The sequence below is a fragment of the Archocentrus centrarchus genome, chromosome 24, assembly GCF_007364275.1.
Source record: "Archocentrus centrarchus isolate MPI-CPG fArcCen1 chromosome 24, fArcCen1, whole genome shotgun sequence".
Taxonomy (NCBI): domain Eukaryota; kingdom Metazoa; phylum Chordata; class Actinopteri; order Cichliformes; family Cichlidae; genus Archocentrus; species Archocentrus centrarchus.
Window position 1 is genome coordinate 27817939 of NC_044369.1, and position 18769 is coordinate 27836707.

Below are 18769 nucleotides of genomic sequence, written 5' to 3' on the forward strand. Positions count from 1 at the left end.
CGTTCAGCACTTTTAACAGCCTGCTCAGGTTTAAACAGTCCTTCAGCACTTTTAACAGCCTTTTCAGGTTTAAACAGTCGTTCAGCACTTTTAACAGCCTTTTCAGGTTTAAACAGTCGTTCAGCACTTTTAACAGCCTTGTCAGGTTTAAAACAGTCGTTCAGCACTTTTAACAGCCTTTTCAGGTTTAAACAGTCGTTCATCACTTTTAACAGCCTTTTCAGGTTTAAACAGTCGTTCAGCACTTTTAATAGCCTTTTCAGGTTTCAAACAGTCGTTCAGCACTTTTAACAGCCTTTTCAGGTTTAAACAGTCGTTCAGCACTTTTAACAGCCTTTTCAGGTTTAAACAGTCGTTCAGCACTTTTAACAGCCTTTTCAGGTTTAAACAGTCGTTCAGCACTTTTAACAGCCTTTTCAGGTTTAAACAGTCGTTCAGCACTTTTAACAGCCTTTTCAGGTTTAAACAGTCGTTCAGCACTTTTAACAGCCTTTTCAGGTTTAAACAGTCGTTCAGCACTTTTAACAGCCTTTTCAGGTTTAAACAGTCGTTCAGCACTTTTAACAGCCTTTTCAGGTCTAAAACAGTCGTTCAGCACTTTAACAGCCTTTTCAGGTTTAAAACAGTCGTTCAGCACTTTAAGAGCTGTACAGCAGTTTAACAGCTGTTCAGCGTTATTAACAGCTGTTCAGCATTATTAACAGCTGTTCAGCAGTTTTAACACCTGTTCAACATTTTTAACACCTGTTCAGCAGTTCAGCAGTTCAGCAATTCAGCAATTCAGCAATTCAGCAATTCAGCAGTTCAGCAATTCAGCAGATCAGCAATTCAGCAGATCAGCAATTCAGCAGTTCAGCAATTCAGCGGTTCAGCAATGCAGCAGTTCAGCAATTCATGTATTCAGCAATTCAGGTATTCAGCAATTCAGCAGTTCAGGTATTCAGCAGTTCAGCAATTCAGCAGTTCAGCAGTTCAGGTATTCAACAGTTCAGCAGTTCAGGTATTCAGAAGTTTAGCAATTCAGCAGTTCAGCAATTCAGCGGTTCAGCAATGCAGCAGTTCAGCAATTCAGCAATTCAGCAGTTTAGCAATTCAGCAGTTCAGGTATTCAGCAGTTCAGCAATTCAGCAGTTCAGCAGTTCAGGTATTCAACAGTTCAGCAGTTCAGGTATTCAGCAGTTCATTGAAGCTCATTCAGCAAATAAGGTTCCACCTGTTTGAAGCCTTTCTTGGCATTTCAGCTCCAATCTTTCAGCATGCAGCATTCACAGTGCATTTTCTTCAGGAAATGCTTTTTCTAGTTACATTTTGTCCTTCTTCCTTTTGAACACAAACATAATGCAGTCATATTTGTGGCTGTTGAGAGCAGGTGTGTGTGTGTGTGTCTGTGTGTCTGTGTGTCTGTGTGTCTGTGTGTCTGTGTGTGTGTGTGTGTGTGTGTGTGATTTAAGTGGGAATATGGAGATAACTGGTTGTGCATTTGCTTTCTAAATTCACAACTCAGGCGTTCAGTGACCCTCTAAAACTTGTGTGCAGCTTATAAAATGAAAAATAGTCTTTAATAAAAGATCAAAGCAGACAAATTCCCATAGTTTCTTTGCAATAATATTAAACACTTCCTTAGATTAGATCTATTCTCTTCTATATTATTTAATCTTTTAACCTTTAGTGCAGCAGATCTGTTAAGTATATCCACACTGTCTTATCTCTGTAGCTTTTGAACCTTTTCTCCTTCTAATGTCAGTCATCCTTTTCCACCAGCACAAAAAAAAGTGGGAGGATCTCGTCGGCATGTTTGTATTTGTCTGAAGTGGCGAGTAAACAACATGAGGATTTCAGACTGCTAATGCTATGATAATATATGCTAATGATATGCAGCCTCTTTCTCATGCCTTGATTGGCTTAGCCTAATCATGTGATCATATTATGATGTGATTGGCTGAGCATCGTGTAACATGTTGGTCAGGGATGACTCATGGCCATAAATAGTGCAGACTGTGAATCATCATTGAGCAATATCAAAGCCATAACTACTGCTCAGCAATATTGCTCAAACGTAAGCAACATGGTTGCCTTATGATTATAGCGATGTTATACATAATGCTTTGATATCAGCAGATTATGTAGTATAGGTGCGTTATGTAGTCATTTTCCTGTACACATACAAGTATAATATAGTGTGAATACCTTGTAAGTATGAATTATATCTGACTTATTGTACTATAGTATAAATAGATGTAGTATAGACCCTTGTACAGAGTGCAGTATGTACTTTGTCTGATTTGTTCACCCTGGACATGTTTTGTCTGTTCCAGGTTGTGGTTACCAAAACGTATTTGTAGAAATGTTAATCACAGAATATCACAGAATAAAATAGTTTTGATTTAATGATTTATTGTTAATACTGAAAACATATTATTGCTAGAATATGTATTATATCTTTACTAACCAAGGGGTGATGTTTAAAGTAAGGCCTCCAAGTAAGGGCAAAATAGTCCTGCAGAAGGTAATCAGGTGTCTGCTGAAGGGTTTCTGTTATCCTGACTTATACTTTTTTTTTTTTTTATGTATTTTCATTAATCGTGGGAGGATATACCAGTGATGGTAATGGGTCTGGTTTTCATAGCCTGGCCTGATGCCTTTGCTGCCTCAGTATATTTCTCATTGCTGCCTCTGCTTCCTTCTGTTTCCTCCAAGTCAGAGAAATTAACCTGACATATTTTCTCTCGTTCTCTCCAGCTCTCAGAAAGTCTCTCTATGGGTGAAGCGTTTTCTTTGACGACGTAATCTCAGCCTGTCACAGGCGGTGCATCCGAAGGCCTTCACCCCCCCAGTTCCTCCACATCTGTCCTCAACATGGGGGAGGTAGTGCAGATGCACTTCACCACGGTGGACTACGTCATTTTCGCCTTGCTGCTGGTGGCCTCAGCTGGCATCGGCCTCTTTTATGCCTTCTCTGGGGGCCGCCAGCGCACAACACAGGTAGACTTTTGGTATTAGACACAAGTAAAGTGTTTTATATTGTAAAGTGAATTATATTTTGTGAATGTTAAAGAGTTCGGATGCCTGTGTTGTTTGCCACAGGAGTTCCTGCTGGCTGACCGCTCAATGAGCTGCCTGCCTGTGTCTCTCTCCCTGCTGGCCACGTTTCAGTCAGCTGTGGCCATCCTGGGTGCTCCGTCTGAGGTGTACACCTTTGGGACGCAGTACTGGTTCCTGGGATGCTCCTATTTCCTGGGTCTTCTCATCCCAGCTCATGTATTCATACCAGTCTTCTACAGACTGCAACTGTCCAGTGCCTATGAGGTATTCACAAGAACAGTTAACACACAGCACCCCACCCCCACCCCCTTATCATTACACACACACACACACATATACACACGCACACATCAGCCACATCTGTTTGTGTTGTCTTTGTTTTTGCTTTGTCATTCTCGTAAGTGTCCTTGCATTAAGCGCTTATCTCACATGCACCATAAAACTTTATCTGCCAGATTGTCTTAAGTGTTTTCCAAAATGATTATTAATTGTTATCTTCTCTCTTTTTTTTCTGTGTATTTTTCAGTTTTGCACCGTCTCTATATGCTTTCCTCCTATTTTTATCTTTCTCAAATATGATCTCAGAGCTGAACACTCTTATCTATCTTATCCAACACATTTACATCAGAGGAGCGAATGTTCTTGCCTCTCTTTATCTAAACTCACTGTTCCTCCACTGAGGATCTTGGTACGTGACCACAGAACTACTGACTAAATGTTTTTCAGTGACTGATGTCAAACCTAAAGAGCTGATTTTGATGATCAGAACCTAAACGGCTCGTTCTGATCCTCAGTAAACATCCACTGTGCTGTCTGCATATTAGAGGCTGTCTCTGAGATGATATGTGGCCAGATTTTTCATTTTGCTCTGTTTGGTTTTCTGTTACATTCTCTCCTCGACAGTATCTGGAACTGCGATTTAACAAGACGGTTCGCATATGTGGGACTGTGACCTTCATCTTTCAGATGGTACCTTTGTCTGTTTCATACTTTGTGAACAATTTTACTATTCAAATACATTGTTTCAAATGATTTAAGCTTTTACTATGGAACTGAGAGTGAAGTTTATCTATTGCAAGGGGTGTGTATAGCTCTGAAGCTTTTAAATCTATGTTTACCAATAAACAGCCTTTAAAGTGTTACAGTTAAATCGGTTTGGATTGTATTAAATTCTTTAGTCACGTCACCCTGAGAATATTTTTACCCCCCTTTTCTACTCAATGGGATCACACAATGCATCCAATTAAGGCTGAGCTTTACAGTTCAACTTTACAGGATTTCATGGTAATAACAGGCCAGGTTCGTGGCGAGTTAGTTTATTAAGGGTTAAATGAATAAACTCCTGCCTGTGAGGAAGAGACTGCCAACCTCAGGCTCCACTTCCCACTTCACAACATTTTCTCTTGACTTTTGTATAATAAAATGTAACAAATTTCAAGAATATAATCACAGAATTGGTATTAATGGTAAGGCTCATGTCAGCTCAGTGTGGGTCTTTCCCTGCTCTCAGTGCCAGAGTTTTATTTCACTGTTCTTTCTGAACTGCCTTTGAATATGCAGTCATATAATAAACTAAATGCGCCTCATGATTCAGAAGCTCGTAGGAGCACCTTAAGCAGTAATAACTTGAAATACTTGTTTTCTGTATGACGTTATCAGCCTCTCACATCTTTGTGGAGGACTTTTGTCTTCTTTGCAGCGTTGCTTCGGTTCATTGAGGTTTGCAGGCATTCATTTATGCACAGCTCTGTCAAGGTCCCACCACAGCATTCAAGCCTGGCTGGGGTCTGGACTTTGTGCCATTGCAAAAGCTTCATTTATTTATTTATTAAACAGAAGCAATATTTGATCAAACTTAGTTTCCTTTGCAACAATGCTTGGCATAAATGTGTACCTACATTTATGGTGTAGAGCACCATAGTTTATTTTCTCAAAGATAAACCAGGCTGATAATCCTACCGTGTAAAGTCTATTTTTAAAGCGTTGGAGTGCACTGAGACAAAACATGGCCTTTAAGATTCCCTCTTTTTCTGCTAATCTTCCTCTTCCACACTGCTGACCTCAGGATTCCCACAGAACTCTTAAAGTATTATATTTGATTGATAGGTTCATGATATCTCTTAAAATGTTATTTTTATTTGTGAGAACTGACATTAAAAGTAATTGTTAGTTGACTTAAAGAGTTTAAACTCTCTTTACATGACTGTATTTTCACTACAAGAGGAAAAAATGTCTTTATGTTCATCATTAATAACTTTTTGACTCACGGCACGACTAGTTCAAGAAAATGTGTTAGCAGTGTCACCTAGCAGAAGTATAAATAAGAGTGCGTTCATTCAGCCTGACTGAAACCTTGGCTTCATGGTTAAAGTTTCTGTTTATGGTTGGGCTTGTTTCCTTCACAAGGTTACCCGCAACTTTATCTTCTTCATTATCAGGATTGTCTTGCATTGTCTTCAAAACCATGTTTATCATTAATGTCACATTTATGGTAAAAGACCACCATAGTTTATCTTCTCAAAGATAACCCAGGCTGATAATCCTTCCATGTACAGTCTATTTTTTTTTTAAGGATTTTAAGAGTGTGTGTTATGAATCAGATAATTCCAAAATATGACCTCTGAATTGTGCTGTGTTTCTGTGAGTCTTTCTCTTCTACACTGTTGGTCTTTGCCTCTGCAGGTCATTTATATGGGAGTTGTCCTGTATGCTCCAGCACTGGCACTTAATGCAGGTAATGCGTGGGTCACAGTTAACACATTCAGAGTGAACAGTTATTGGTGATATTCTGCAGGTACCTGCAGGAATATATTTCTCACCTTGAAGGTTGGGCAACCTGTTGCACAGTCTTTGGTAATGTTTTCATTCTGTCCACCTGCAGTGACAGGATTTGACCTATGGGGGGCGGTGCTGGCTATGGGATTGGTGTGCACTCTATACACTGCTTTGGTAAGTCTCTAAATTCTCCAAACTTGTGATAATTTTGTCAGTAAAACTGTTACAAAATAAATTTGTTTGTAGCAGACGCTTAATGATAAAATAAAATGGTTGTGTATATTATCATAAGAACAAATCATTACTAAACAAGGTAGTGGAGAAACAGGAAGTTTATAGAACTTAGGGAGTTCAGATGAGATCATTTGTAATGATGATCATTATGGACTGATGTGAATCTGCTACTGTGTTCCTGTCTCCCAGGGGGGGCTGAAAGCAGTGATCTGGACCGACGTGTTCCAGACCGTGGTCATGTTTGCAGGCCAGCTGGCAGTCATCGTGGTGGGGGCTGGTCAGGCAGGGGGAATAGCAGAGGTCTGGAGGAAAGCCATCAACGGTAGCCGTGTTGCTGAACTAGAGTAAGTAGTTTGCATATTTGCACATTTGTAAGAGTATAAAGTGCAATGATATGCAAATCTCATGAACCCATATTAAAAATATCAGTTGTTGATGACAAGAACATGCCTCAAAAGGCTGGAAAAGTAAGTAATACTAAAAAGAAACAGCTGGAGGAACATTTTGCAGGTTTATTGGCAGCAGGTCAGCAACATGATTGGGTATAAAAAGAGCATCTTAGAGAGGCAGAGTTTCTCAGAAGTAAAGATGGGCAGAGGTTCACCAGTCTGAGAAAAACTGCTTCTACATTGTTCTGTGGAACAATTTCAGTAATGTTCTTCAACATAAAATTGCAAAGACTTTGACTGATAATATTACGTACTGTAGATTATGAGGCAAACGTTTGAGAGAATCTGGAGCAATCTGAGGGACAAGGCTGAATCAAATCCCTGCATGGGCTCAAACACTTCCAGAAATCATTGTCTGTGAACACAGTTCATCCATTCAGCTGTAAATGCAGGTTAAAGCTCTGTCATGCAACAAAGAAGAAGCCATATGGAACATGATCCAGAAATCCTGCTGTCTTCTTCGAGCCAGAACTCTGTGGTCAGACGAATGTGAAACTCTTTTGGTGTTTATATTGTATTCGCTCTCTGCCTGTGTAGCCTGAACCCCAACCCTCTGGAGCGCCACACTTTCTGGACTCTGGGTGTTGGGGGAGTCTTTCTGATGCTGGCTCTGTATGGCGTCAACCAAGCCCAGGTCCAGAGATACCTCAGTTCCCGCACAGAGAAAGAAGCTGTCATGTGAGTAACATGAACTTCTCAGGAAAAGCTTTGCTGACCACTTCTGTTTAAAAATCACTACATGATTACAATAACAATCTGTCCTCACCCATCGTGCCTTTCCAGGTCCTGCTATGTAGTGTTTCCATGCCAGCAGATCGTCCTGTGTTTAGGGTGTCTCATGGGTCTGGTCATGTTTGCTCGCTATGGTGAAGAAAGCCCTCTGGACAAGGGCTACGTCAAAACTAATGATCAGGTGTGCATTTAATTTTCTTCATGCTCCAACAGTATCGATAGATAATTAGCAGTGTTTTGGTTCCTGATGCTTCGTTTCTTTGTGCAGATGGTGCTGTACTTTGTGATGGATGTGTTCAGAGATCTGCCTGGGCTTCCGGGGCTGTTTGTGGCCTGTCTCTTCAGTGGAGCGCTCAGGTAAATGACACAAGAACCAAGACTGAGAGCCAGGATACCTGCAGGTCCTTACAGACTCTTAAAGTATGGTTATGGTCATAAAGTGTTTCAGAGCACAGCACGTGCTGCGTCCTGTGTGAAAGCATTTTTATTGAATTTAGCAATTAAGCTAATGTTTGCCAAGATTAGCCAAAAGAAAGGCAGTGTTTTCTAATGAAGCCTGTCTGACAAAGGAAAACATCAACAGGAAGTCTGATTCATGAGGAGATTGTTTGGATTTGGGGATCAAATTGGAACCTGGGTTGTCTATTGTCTAATGTTAGCTAACACTAGCATGCCTACTAACAGACAAATTGTAAGCTATCTCAAATGGCAAAATACTGTGAGTGGGTAAAGTCTGCTAATTAAATAACTGATCGCCTTTCTGGCCATTTCCAAGTTAGTTTATTTGCTAAAATACTGGCAGATGTGAGCAGCACAGCTAAACTACAGCAAGCAGGCTAACCAAATCTGGCTTGCTAACATCCCTAGCAAAATCACATCTTACGTATGAAGTGCAACGGTGTATTGACTGCAGTTCACTTAAAGGATGCCAGTGCCTTTAATAACAGTGGTTTTCTGGAAGTCACCGAGAACACTTTGAAGGGAGGACATGTTTCTTGAATCAGAACATGGGAAGATGCTCACATGTGGCAGTGATAAAGCCACATACATGGCAAGGTTTTGCAGTGTTCTGTGGAGGAAAGAGTCAATAAAAAAAAAAAAATCTTAAACTGTGTTTTTAAAGGGTGTGCTGCAACCTTGAAAGTAAGTGATGATCCACTACTGGAGACTTGTTGGTTGTCCTTCGTCTGCCAGCTTTTAAAGCTGGTTACCACCCAGGTTGACAGAACTACAGATGTTGAATTTCTACCTGCTTGTTATAGCATGCTGTTTAACTTATTGATGTTATTTATAGCCCCTGGATTAAATCCACTGCTCCTTTGGCAATAACAAGCTCGGTTGGCAGAGGCTACGCTGCTTTATCAGAACGTCAGGCAGCTGTAATTCATTATTTTGTGTGTGTGTGTTTGTCCTCAGTCTAATTGCACCACACAACCACAACAGTTTGGCATGTGTTTACCTTTCTCAGTGAATTATTAATGTTTTTCATATACTACATTTTCTTGTTTGAGTCAGTTTTAACACTGTTACATGTGTAGCCATCGCCTGCTCTTTGATAAGCAGTGAGAAATGATGTGTACTGAGACATGAATTATTAGTACATGTATCAGAAAGTCTCGCTTTAATAGGGAAATCCCACTGTAAAAGTATGAAATGATGGCATTCTTGTTCCTGAAGGCTTGAAGTCACATAAACTTCTTCTTCTTCCTCCTCCTCTTCTTCTTCTTCCAGCACCATCTCATCAGCCTTTAATTCCTTAGCAACAGTAACTATGGAGGACCTGATTAAACCTCATTTTCCAAACATGACTGAAGCCAAGGCCACGCTGCTGTCCAAAGGACTCGGTGAGACAAGTGGTGTAGTTGTTTTTTCACCGTGTTTGCATAAATGAAGTGTATGCACAAACTGTGAACATGTAGTTATGTTGGAGTGTATCGCACTTTTCTATTCTGCTGCATGCCCCGTTCACCCACTCACACACATTCACACAAGCAGATGTAGATTGTAGTTTGTATTGTCTTAAAGGGGGTCTGTTTTACTCCATAGTTCAAAGTAATCCTTATTTATCATTAACTGGGTCTTGGTGCAACCCCTCAGTTTGTGTGAAGTGTCTCTTGTGGACTTCTTTTCTAATAAAGTCCATTCAGTCTCTTGTGCGCATATCACCGTTTCACTCTCATCAGCTCACATTTCCTCCTGAGCATAAACACTGTCCTGACCATCAGTTTGTCTGAAACAAGTTTTATGTCCCTTCCTTCTCTCTTTAAGCTAACTTTCTTCTGATTGGCTGCCCTTCATAAATAGGTTTAAAAGCAGCTGCATGTCAGAGGTGACCCTATAACACAATCATATCCAAGAACAGAAAAAAGTCAGTCTGCAAGTCTGAGCTAGTGACTGACATGATTATTTCTGTATATACACTGACTAGAATAGGTTCATTTTAAAGATGTGATGCAGTCCATCCTTTGCATTTTATTTGTGCTCCTGCATAGTTCTTGGCAGTGAAGTAGGAGGTGTAACCACTATCTATTTCTTTGTCACGTGCTCCACAGCCTTGGGTTATGGTCTCGTGTGTCTGGCTATGGCCTACATTGCTTCTATAATGGGATCTGTGCTGCAGGTAAGTATTCATCAAAACATCTGAAAATGTAATAAAGTTTAACAGAGTTTTCGAAAGGTCATAGTTAAAGGTCATGGTAATTGTGATGTTGGTAAAAATGTGCATCGACCCTATATTCATAGAGACTATTAACAACACTATATAGTCAATTTGTATTTGTTATTGAGATTTGAGCTACAGTTTTTTCACAAGAAAAATCATTTCAGAGTAACTAAAGTAAACCTGATTCATTCCTTTTATCCAAATATTCTCAGAGTTTTGTGTTGATAAGATGCATCTGTACAGCAAACATGAGCATCTCAATAAGTCACTTGTTGCATTGCTGTTCTGCGTGCTCAGGCAGCCTTCAGTATCTTTGGGATGGTGGGCGGACCCCTGCTGGGACTCTTCTGCTTGGGAATGTTCTTCCCCTGGGCAAACCCCACTGTGAGTCCTACTTTAACTTGGGCGTAATAATAATTAATTTGAAACAGTTTTTTGTTCTTGTGGTCTCACCAAAGTCGTCTCTGCTCCTGTCCTCTTCTCAGGGTGCGGTGGTTGGGTTGGTAGCGGGCCTCGCCATGGCCTTCTGGATTGGCATCGGCAGCTTTGTGATGCGCATGTCTGTTTCCATGCCAGTAACCCCACTCAACACCACTGCTCTGCCACTGTTTGATAACATGACTGCCGCTGTCACGACCACACTGGCCCCCACAGCCAAGCCAGGGTAACACGTTTCATCTCGAGAAGTAACCTTTTAAATATATGTTCGTATTAGTGTTCAGTGTTTGTTGACTCTACAGAGATCACCTCTTTCTAGCCTCCTTATTTTTATTTTTTCTTTGTGCTGCACTATTATAAATAATAAATCTGAGTAATTTCACTGATGGTAACAATGTACTTGTGTATTTACCAAAACTGAGAGAATTTTTGTTTGTTTGTTTGTTTTCCCCCCTCATCTGGACTTAGAATATTACCAAAGCTATGACATTAGAAACATTAGAAACACCCATCAGTGTGGACAGTAGTCCACACATCAGAGGGAGAGCAAATTAAACTCTGTTTTTGTGTCTTTATTTCTTCCCTCTTTATTCCCCCGTCAGGCCGACAGGTGTGGAGGCTCTCTACTCACTGTCCTACATGTGGTACAGCGCTCACAACTCAGCCACTGTGGTGGTGGTAGGACTGTTGGTCAGCCTGCTAACAGGTACACACATGGTTGACACGGTCTGTTCTGTAACCTTATTGTGTCCTTCCTCTTTTCCACTGATGCAGTTGAAAAGAGGTGCTGACACGTTATTTAGAGGCGAGTCCCCACATTTCTACCAAAAAAGACCACATCACCATTTCACCACGTCACCATGTTACCACGTTACCACATCACCATGTTACCACGTCACCATGTTACCACGTTACCACGTCACCACGTTACCACATCGCCATGTTACCACGTTACCACATCGCCATGTTACCACGTTACCACATCGCCATGTTACCACGTCACCATGTTACCACGTTACCACGTTACCACGTTACCACGTCACCATGTTACCACGTTACCACGTCACCATGTTACCACGTTACCACATCACCATGTTACCACGTCACCACGTTACCACATCGCCATGTTACCACGTTACCACATCGCCATGTTACCACATCACCATGTTACCACGTCACCACGTTACCACGTCACCACGTCACCATGTTACCACGTCATGTTCTTGGGATTTTGACTATTCAGTGGAACTACTAAGACTGTGGGTCTCAGCTGGACGTTGGTGCTGTTGAGCAAATGTTGGCTTAACTAGCATAATGGAACTGCCATACGTTAACATTTTATTCATTTAGCTGATTGTGCTCGTTGTGCAGCCTCTGAGAACCTCTAGCATAGCTATAGGCTTTGTTCTTATGTCACAGAAGTGTCTCTTGTGTTTTTCTCTTCTAATAAGGTCCAGTCAGTCTCTTGTACTCATATCACCCTTTCACTCTCATCAGCTCACATTTCTTCCTGAGCATAAACACTGTCCTGACCATGCATCCTGTTTACATGCCAGGGCCTATGAAGGAGAAGGAGCTGACCCCGGGCACAGTTTACCCCGTCCTGGGCACGCTGCTCTTCTTTCTGCCCGACCGCTATAGAGAGAAACTTTGCTGTATCACTCCTCTGGCTCAAAAGGTAACATATTATATAATGTATCATATTCCCACTCATTTCCACTTTTCTTTGTCTTTCAATAACATGCTTTTAATAGTGTTTTTACCCGTGTTGATCAGCCCAAACAAATCAAGACACAACCTTATCAAAAGGCCAAGAAAGACAGCAACGGAGCAGCCTACTCCAAAGAAGACACCATCACAGAGGAGGAGATGGAGAGCGACAGAGCCCAGACAGAGGAGGAAGACGCCGAAGTGAGGACGGCTCGGCCCTCGTGCCAGCTGATGGCTCACACGGTTCAGGAGACAGCCTTGTGATCCTGTTTTTACTTTGTAATGCAGACATACACTCTCAGCTCAGTCCAGTCTCTCTTGGTGAGAAATGCAACAGAAAAAAAAGATCATAGATATGATTCTGTGGCACTAAGTTTGGGTGTTGCTGCTCACAATTATTTTTCTCAAACAACTTGAAATCAGCTTCTGCCAGGCTGGAACTGAGCTTTGGAAGCACAAGCAAAAGAAATTCATTGGTTATTCTTCATTTTTCACACTGTAGGCACAAAAAGGCTTTTTAACCTGTTCACACATGTTCAGTCTGAAGGAATAGACGGGGTAGCTTTCATGTTACTGTTTGACAAAAAGTCCAGAATCAGTTAATTAATCGATACGGGATTTAAAAAGTGTTATTTTTGTAGAGAAGGTGGAAGCACAAATCCCAGAATATGTCCAAGAGAATATATTAAGACAGACTGAGCCCTTATAGAGGGCATGACAGGTTTGTGCTGCTGTGATATTGTAGTGTCTTTACAGGACCGTGGTCTGAATAGTCACCTTCTAGCTGCTAATACAGATGTCTAAATAGAGGTCCACTACAGCAAAGCTGTGTGTTCAGATGAGGGCAGAGATGGCTTCTCCTGCTGGAGCTCATGAATCCCTAACTGCCATCCTAGTGTTCCTACAGCAGGACAAAATAACCCGCTCGATTGTATATAAAAGCATGATATTATCCATAAATGCGTCTAATGTCTACAGTAACACTCCACTTATGTGCCAATTTCAAATCCCAGGCAGTAAATGCACTGAATGGTAAATGTAGTGACTTCGGACAGTAGTCGTCGTGCTCTGTTGTATTGGATGTACAAACAGACCCAACTTCCTGCTCTGTTGGAGCTACTTGAAGAGATGGTGAGGTGCTGCTTAATATTAACAGTAGATGGGAATGTATATGGAATTGAAAGTGGTGCACAGACAACATATGAAATGGAGAAATTTACTTTTTTTTGTTTGAAAATTTGCTCATTTTGAATTTGATGCCACCAACCAACTTGTAACAAAAGGCTGGAGAAGCTCTATGCCTAAAAAAACACACACACACACCTAGCAGAATATCCCACAATTACTAAGGTTAATTAGTATCGTGATTGGGAAATCTGGCCCTCAGGTGGTGCTGCAGTAAAAACACAGTCCTGTTAGGGAATGGAAATCAGCTGTCATTGCTGCATCCAACACACAGTACAATTGGCACAAGGGGGCATTACTGCCCCCTTGTGCCAATTGGGTACTTTGCACATCTGCGAAGGCACCATTAATGCTTAAGACATGATGTCATCCAGATAAAGTCTGCTTCAGAGAAAGAAAGCCCAACCATATCCTGGATGAATTACAGCAGCAGCACAGCTCTAGAAAGAGTCCAGGTGGGAAAATATTTCACTGTGAAATAAAAATTTGTCGAAGGAGACCCTGCACTGACTCGAGTCCACTCGGTACAGCTGTCAGCACGCTCCCGTCCCAACTTTTTAAAAAATATGTTGCTGGCATCAAATTCACCAGGAGCATATTTAAAGAGTTTAAACTGTGTCCCCATGTTGTTTTGGGACTGTTTTCATTGATATATATGCAGATGATTCTGCTTTCATGTACATTTTACACACCCTCCAAAGTTTTTTTTTTTTTTTTTGAAACAGGGTTATTCTAATGTTATGTTGTTACTTAGCTAGTTAAAGATAAAGGAAGCAACACCCAGAAAATATGTCAGTATTGTTCTTCTGGAGGAACAGTGGCAGGGTGCTCTGGTACAGGGTGCTCTGGTACAGGGAGCTCTGGTACAGGGAGCCCCGTACGTGAACTAGGAAGCTCGTGATGAGTGAGTCTACGTAACAGTTTTTTTTTTTTTTTTTTTTAAAGCACACATTTTATAGATTTGTGCTTAGTTTCATTGAACATATCCAGGTATATCTGTCAGGAAATGTCAGAGTCCTTCTGAAGTGCCTCTGAGCGAATGTTTTAGCCGTATTATGATGAGCTCGTGTTGCCGTGGAATGTGTTAGCTGTAGTTCTTTAAGGTGTAAATCATGAGATTTACATGTTTAAGCAAAAGTAGCTCAGCTGGGTCCATTGTAGAGCATTCCCACAGTACCTCATAGCTTCACCTCTGCCCCCATCTGATGACGGCACCGCTCTGAAGCCATCGTGGACCACGAGAGAGTAACTTAATATATTCCAGAGTGAAACCGATTGAGTCACTACTTTAAACTTTGTGTTGAGGTTCTTATAAGTGCCCGTCTTCTTTTAAATTCAGGTTGCTGTCAGTGACAGTGTGTGTGAGACCAACGTGAGTAATATTGTGTATAGTTGAATATTTTCATGCTCATCATCGTTGAAACTTTTTGGAATCGCAGAATTCTTGACCATCATCATTTAAGCGTTTGAAGTCACGTTGTGGTGTCAGCTCTGTGTGTGTGTGTGTGTGTGTGTGTGTGTGTCTGTGTCTGGTGATTCTCAGTCACAAGTGGACTCGTGTCCAGTTATGGGTCACTACCATGACGTGCCATGTTTTGCTCAGCCTGTAACAGCCAAACTAGTCTGACATGTTTCCAAAGAATTCAGAGTCCACTTGAAGTGTCTGTGCTTAATGTTGACCCACATCTCGTGTCAGTAGTTCATAACTAAGACTCGGATGTCTCGGCGGCCTTACTAAGTAGTTTCCTGTTTGAGCTGCTTTGCTGGAGTTGTTGGGCCAGACGATCAAGGTGAACCGTAGCCAAGTTACCGACTCTCGAGACCGCCGTAACTCCTGTTTGATGGAACACCGACACCTTCTAAGCAGCTGTTAACGGAACCAGCATGTTTGTACCATCATCCCGACACTCGAGTACCTCAGTTTATCCAAAGCATATAGAATATGGATCTCATTCTTTCTGATTACTTATTTTAACCAGTAGAAAGTGCATTTGAGGTCATATTTGTATATTTTTGTAATTTCACATGAAGCCTGTCCACATTTCTTGAAGTGAAATGTGGCGTTCTATATGCAAGAACCATAAAAGGTTTTTTTGTGAATGTCAGGCAGAATTGGGACCCATAAAAAACACGTCAGCATGCTGGAAACAGCATTTTACACACGTGATGTTCATCTGGCTTTTTTGATGTTGTGGGTTTCTTTGTTTATTTTTTTGTGTATGTGCGTGCTACTGAACCAAATTCTGCCAAATTCACAACTATTTAAAAACCTTTTAATGGTTCCTAGAATTGTTGAATTCCTTGTGATGATGTGTAGTTTCTTTATGATTGTGTAGCATTGAATCCTTCTTCATACCTGAAATTACTTGAAGTGTGTACCTGGAATGATGAACGCCCTTTACAATGTAATGAATCATAGTCGAAGGGTTGGCATACTGTACTATTATGAAGCCTGGACAGGGTTCAGCACTGTGATTACAATAAATACTAACACACCTAATAATAAAGCACAAGAAGTCAGTAGTTGTGCTGCTGAGAGCGTGTGACTGCAGCCATCAGGCATCAGCAGCTTTAGGTTCAGCATTTGTAGTCATGGTGAGCCATCAGTGGCCTTTTCCCAGGGAATCAATGAAACAGAAAGGGCACTTAGTAATTTCCAGAAACAATAAATATTGTTTGGAACAATATTTATTACATTTGTTTCCCCATCAACAAGAATTCTTCCTCTTATGTATTCCAAAAAAGAGAGAACCCCATAAGCACTGGAGTCCATATACAGGGACTCCTCTGCTTTGGCTGTGCCTTCATTTGTGGTAGTTTTTTTTTTTTTCCAGCCCTGTATCCTGATGTATTCCTCATGGATTTTCCCATGTTGCCGTCTGTACTCAAACACGTGTCCCAGAGTGGAGCGAAGGCTGCGTTTGGCAGAAATGAATTGTATAGCTGGAATGACCGTAGGGATGGGACAGACGGGCCGGACGGAGTGACGCAGGAAACGCTAAACTGACTAACGCTAACTCTGTTGTCTGTTCCGCTGCTGTTTGGATGTATGATTATTAGAGTTATAAATGAACTCAGATGGCATTAAAAATGATGACAAAGACTGTCTGTGGTTTTGTCTGTCCTCTTCATTGCTGTGAACATGTGGCGTGATTAACCTGTCATTATAAAAACAGAGCATGTTTTATATATCAGGACATAAAATAAAGGTCTGATCTTTACCAGGTCTTAAAATGATGTAAATACAGCCTCAGCTGAACAACAACACAACAGATTGCATCGTCTCATTTACTCTACTCTCTTTTTTTCCTGTGACCAGACCTAAATGACATTACTTCATACATTCAGAATTATAATCAGTTTCAGTTCAATATTTCATTTTTTTGTACACAACTAAACAACAGAAATCAAAATCCTTTCAGCTGGTTTAATCTCAGTTTTCATCTTGACTAAAAGTATGTTTTCAGAAATGAGGTTCTGCTCTTTATTCCTGTTATTTTCCAGAAAAAAAAAAGAATTGTTCTGTACTGAGTCTCACGTCTTTGCAGCTTTAAATATGTCTGCTTTCACTGCCGTAGTAATGATGTCATTGAAGTAGTTAATCTGTTAAATCACCAAACAGTCAAAAATGTAAACAGTTACATTTTTCAGCTTCAATCAAAAATGTTACATTTTTACAAAGCCAAAATAAATGGAAGCGACTCCTCTTGAAAAAACATTTTACACATTTTCCAATTCAGTTCACTTTTATTTATATAGCACCAAATCACAACAGTCGCCTCAAGGCGCTTTATATTGTTGGGTAATGACTCTACAATAATTACAGAGAAAATCCAACAATCAGATGACCCCCATGAGCAAGCACTTGGTGACAGTGGGAAGGAAAAACTCTCTTCTAACAGGAACAAACCTCCGGGCTCAGGGAGGGGCAGTCATCTGCTGTGACTGGCTGGGGTCAACTGACTACGACAGAGAAACCCCAACAATCAGGCAGCTCTGCAGCAGGCAGTAGAAAATCAAACTTGTGAGCTCGCTAGTGTTTCTACCATCTCATTAACATTACTGTGAGGAGATTTTCCCTTCAGTAATGATCACCCATCTGCAGCATTTTACACTAACAAAAATATCCTCAGTGAGCTTTACGAGCATGCTACTGCTCCCAAAGGTACTCTGCTGTAAACTGCTGTTACAGTAGCTGACGTAGGCTCATTTTAAGATTAGACATTTGTTCATTTTATACGTGCCTCTGACAACTTGCTTTATACACTGCTCAAAAAAATAAAGGGAACACTCAAATAATACATCCTAGATCTGAATGAATGAAATATTCTCATTGAATACTTTGTTCTGTACAAAGCTGAATGTGCTGACAACAAAATCACACAAAAATCATCAATGGAAATCAAATTTATTAACCAATGGAGGCCTGGATTTGGAGTCACACACAAAATTAAAGTGGAAAAACACACTACAGGCTGATCCAACTTTGATGTAATGTCCTTAAAACAAGTCAAAATGAGGCTCAGTATTGTGTGTGGCCTCCACGTGCCTGTATGACCTCCCTACAACGCCAGGGCATGCTCCTGCTGAGGTGGCGGCTGGTCTCCTGAGGGATCTCCTCCCAGACATTCCCAGACATCCCAACATTCAAAAGTGACCAAAACATCAGCCAGAAAGCACAGGTGCTGCAGAACCACTCCTTTATTGAGTGTGTCTTGCTAATTGCCAATAATTTCCACCTGTTGTTTATTCCATCTGCACAACAGCATGTGAAACTGATCAGTGTTGCTTCCTAAGTGGACAGTTTGATTTCACAGAAGTTTGATTTACTTGGAGTTATATTGTGTTGTTTAAGTGTTCCCTTTATTTTTTTTGAGCAGTGTATTTAGAAAATCTCCTTTTCAGATGGCCGTATTTCTGCTATTCATGTTACTTCAGATCTGGCAAATTCTTATTCACTGTGGCGGTCGGTGAAAATGATGGTTTTGGTAATGATATTTAATCAACAGTCTACAAAGAGGTGTATTGCACGTTACTTTGAGATTGGGCTCAAAGAAAAATAGCCTGTAGTTCTGCAGCTGCAGCCTCTTTCAGTTCAGCTATTCCCCAGAAACTTTGCTGGTGTGTGGATTCATTAAATAATAAAGTTTGATAGCAAACTGACACACAGGACTCTCCTTACACACAGTCTGGTTATAATTCTCCAGCTCGCTGGGTGAACAGGGCACCCTTGCTGTCCAGAGCACACATTTTGGCCGACTCACATGGAGTTATTTATTGTGTAGGCTGAGTACAATTTGCAAAAGGCCTGATCTGGCCCGCTTTTGACACATGGTGTTGGCTCGGTTGCTGTCACATGATCCAAGTATGCGTGTGTGAGTGGATGTGTGGCATTTTTCTGAAATTAAGCCTCATTCAGCCACAAAGTTTAGCTGCAGCTCTTAGTCAATCCTTATACTACTTACTGGTATGCTGTACTGAGCTTTACTTCTGAGTTTAAAATATCAGCATTACCCTTCTTGAGGCTCCTGCAGTCTCTCTT

The 18769-nt window shown here is 41.0% G+C and overlaps 1 protein-coding gene across 2 annotated transcripts in view; it reads left to right on the forward strand.

The window, feature by feature from the left end:
* slc5a6a (solute carrier family 5 member 6a) overlaps positions 1-13493 on the forward strand; it is a 31030-nt gene extending 17537 nt beyond the window's left edge. For both annotated transcript variants that reach the window (XM_030722037.1, XM_030722036.1), the window contains exons 3-18: positions 2740-2982; positions 3085-3306; positions 3946-4011; positions 5725-5776; positions 5924-5991; positions 6241-6395; positions 7038-7178; positions 7284-7413; positions 7501-7589; positions 8964-9076; positions 9785-9852; positions 10192-10278; positions 10380-10558; positions 10935-11038; positions 11889-12010; positions 12109-13493. In XM_030722037.1, coding sequence (XP_030577897.1) covers positions 2857-2982; positions 3085-3306; positions 3946-4011; positions 5725-5776; positions 5924-5991; positions 6241-6395; positions 7038-7178; positions 7284-7413; positions 7501-7589; positions 8964-9076; positions 9785-9852; positions 10192-10278; positions 10380-10558; positions 10935-11038; positions 11889-12010; positions 12109-12306 — 1920 coding nt within the window. In that variant the 5' untranslated portion in view covers positions 2740-2856 and the 3' untranslated portion in view covers positions 12307-13493. The remainder of the gene's footprint in view (positions 1-2739; positions 2983-3084; positions 3307-3945; positions 4012-5724; positions 5777-5923; positions 5992-6240; positions 6396-7037; positions 7179-7283; positions 7414-7500; positions 7590-8963; positions 9077-9784; positions 9853-10191; positions 10279-10379; positions 10559-10934; positions 11039-11888; positions 12011-12108) is intronic.
* The last annotated feature ends 5276 nt before the right edge of the window (positions 13494-18769 follow it).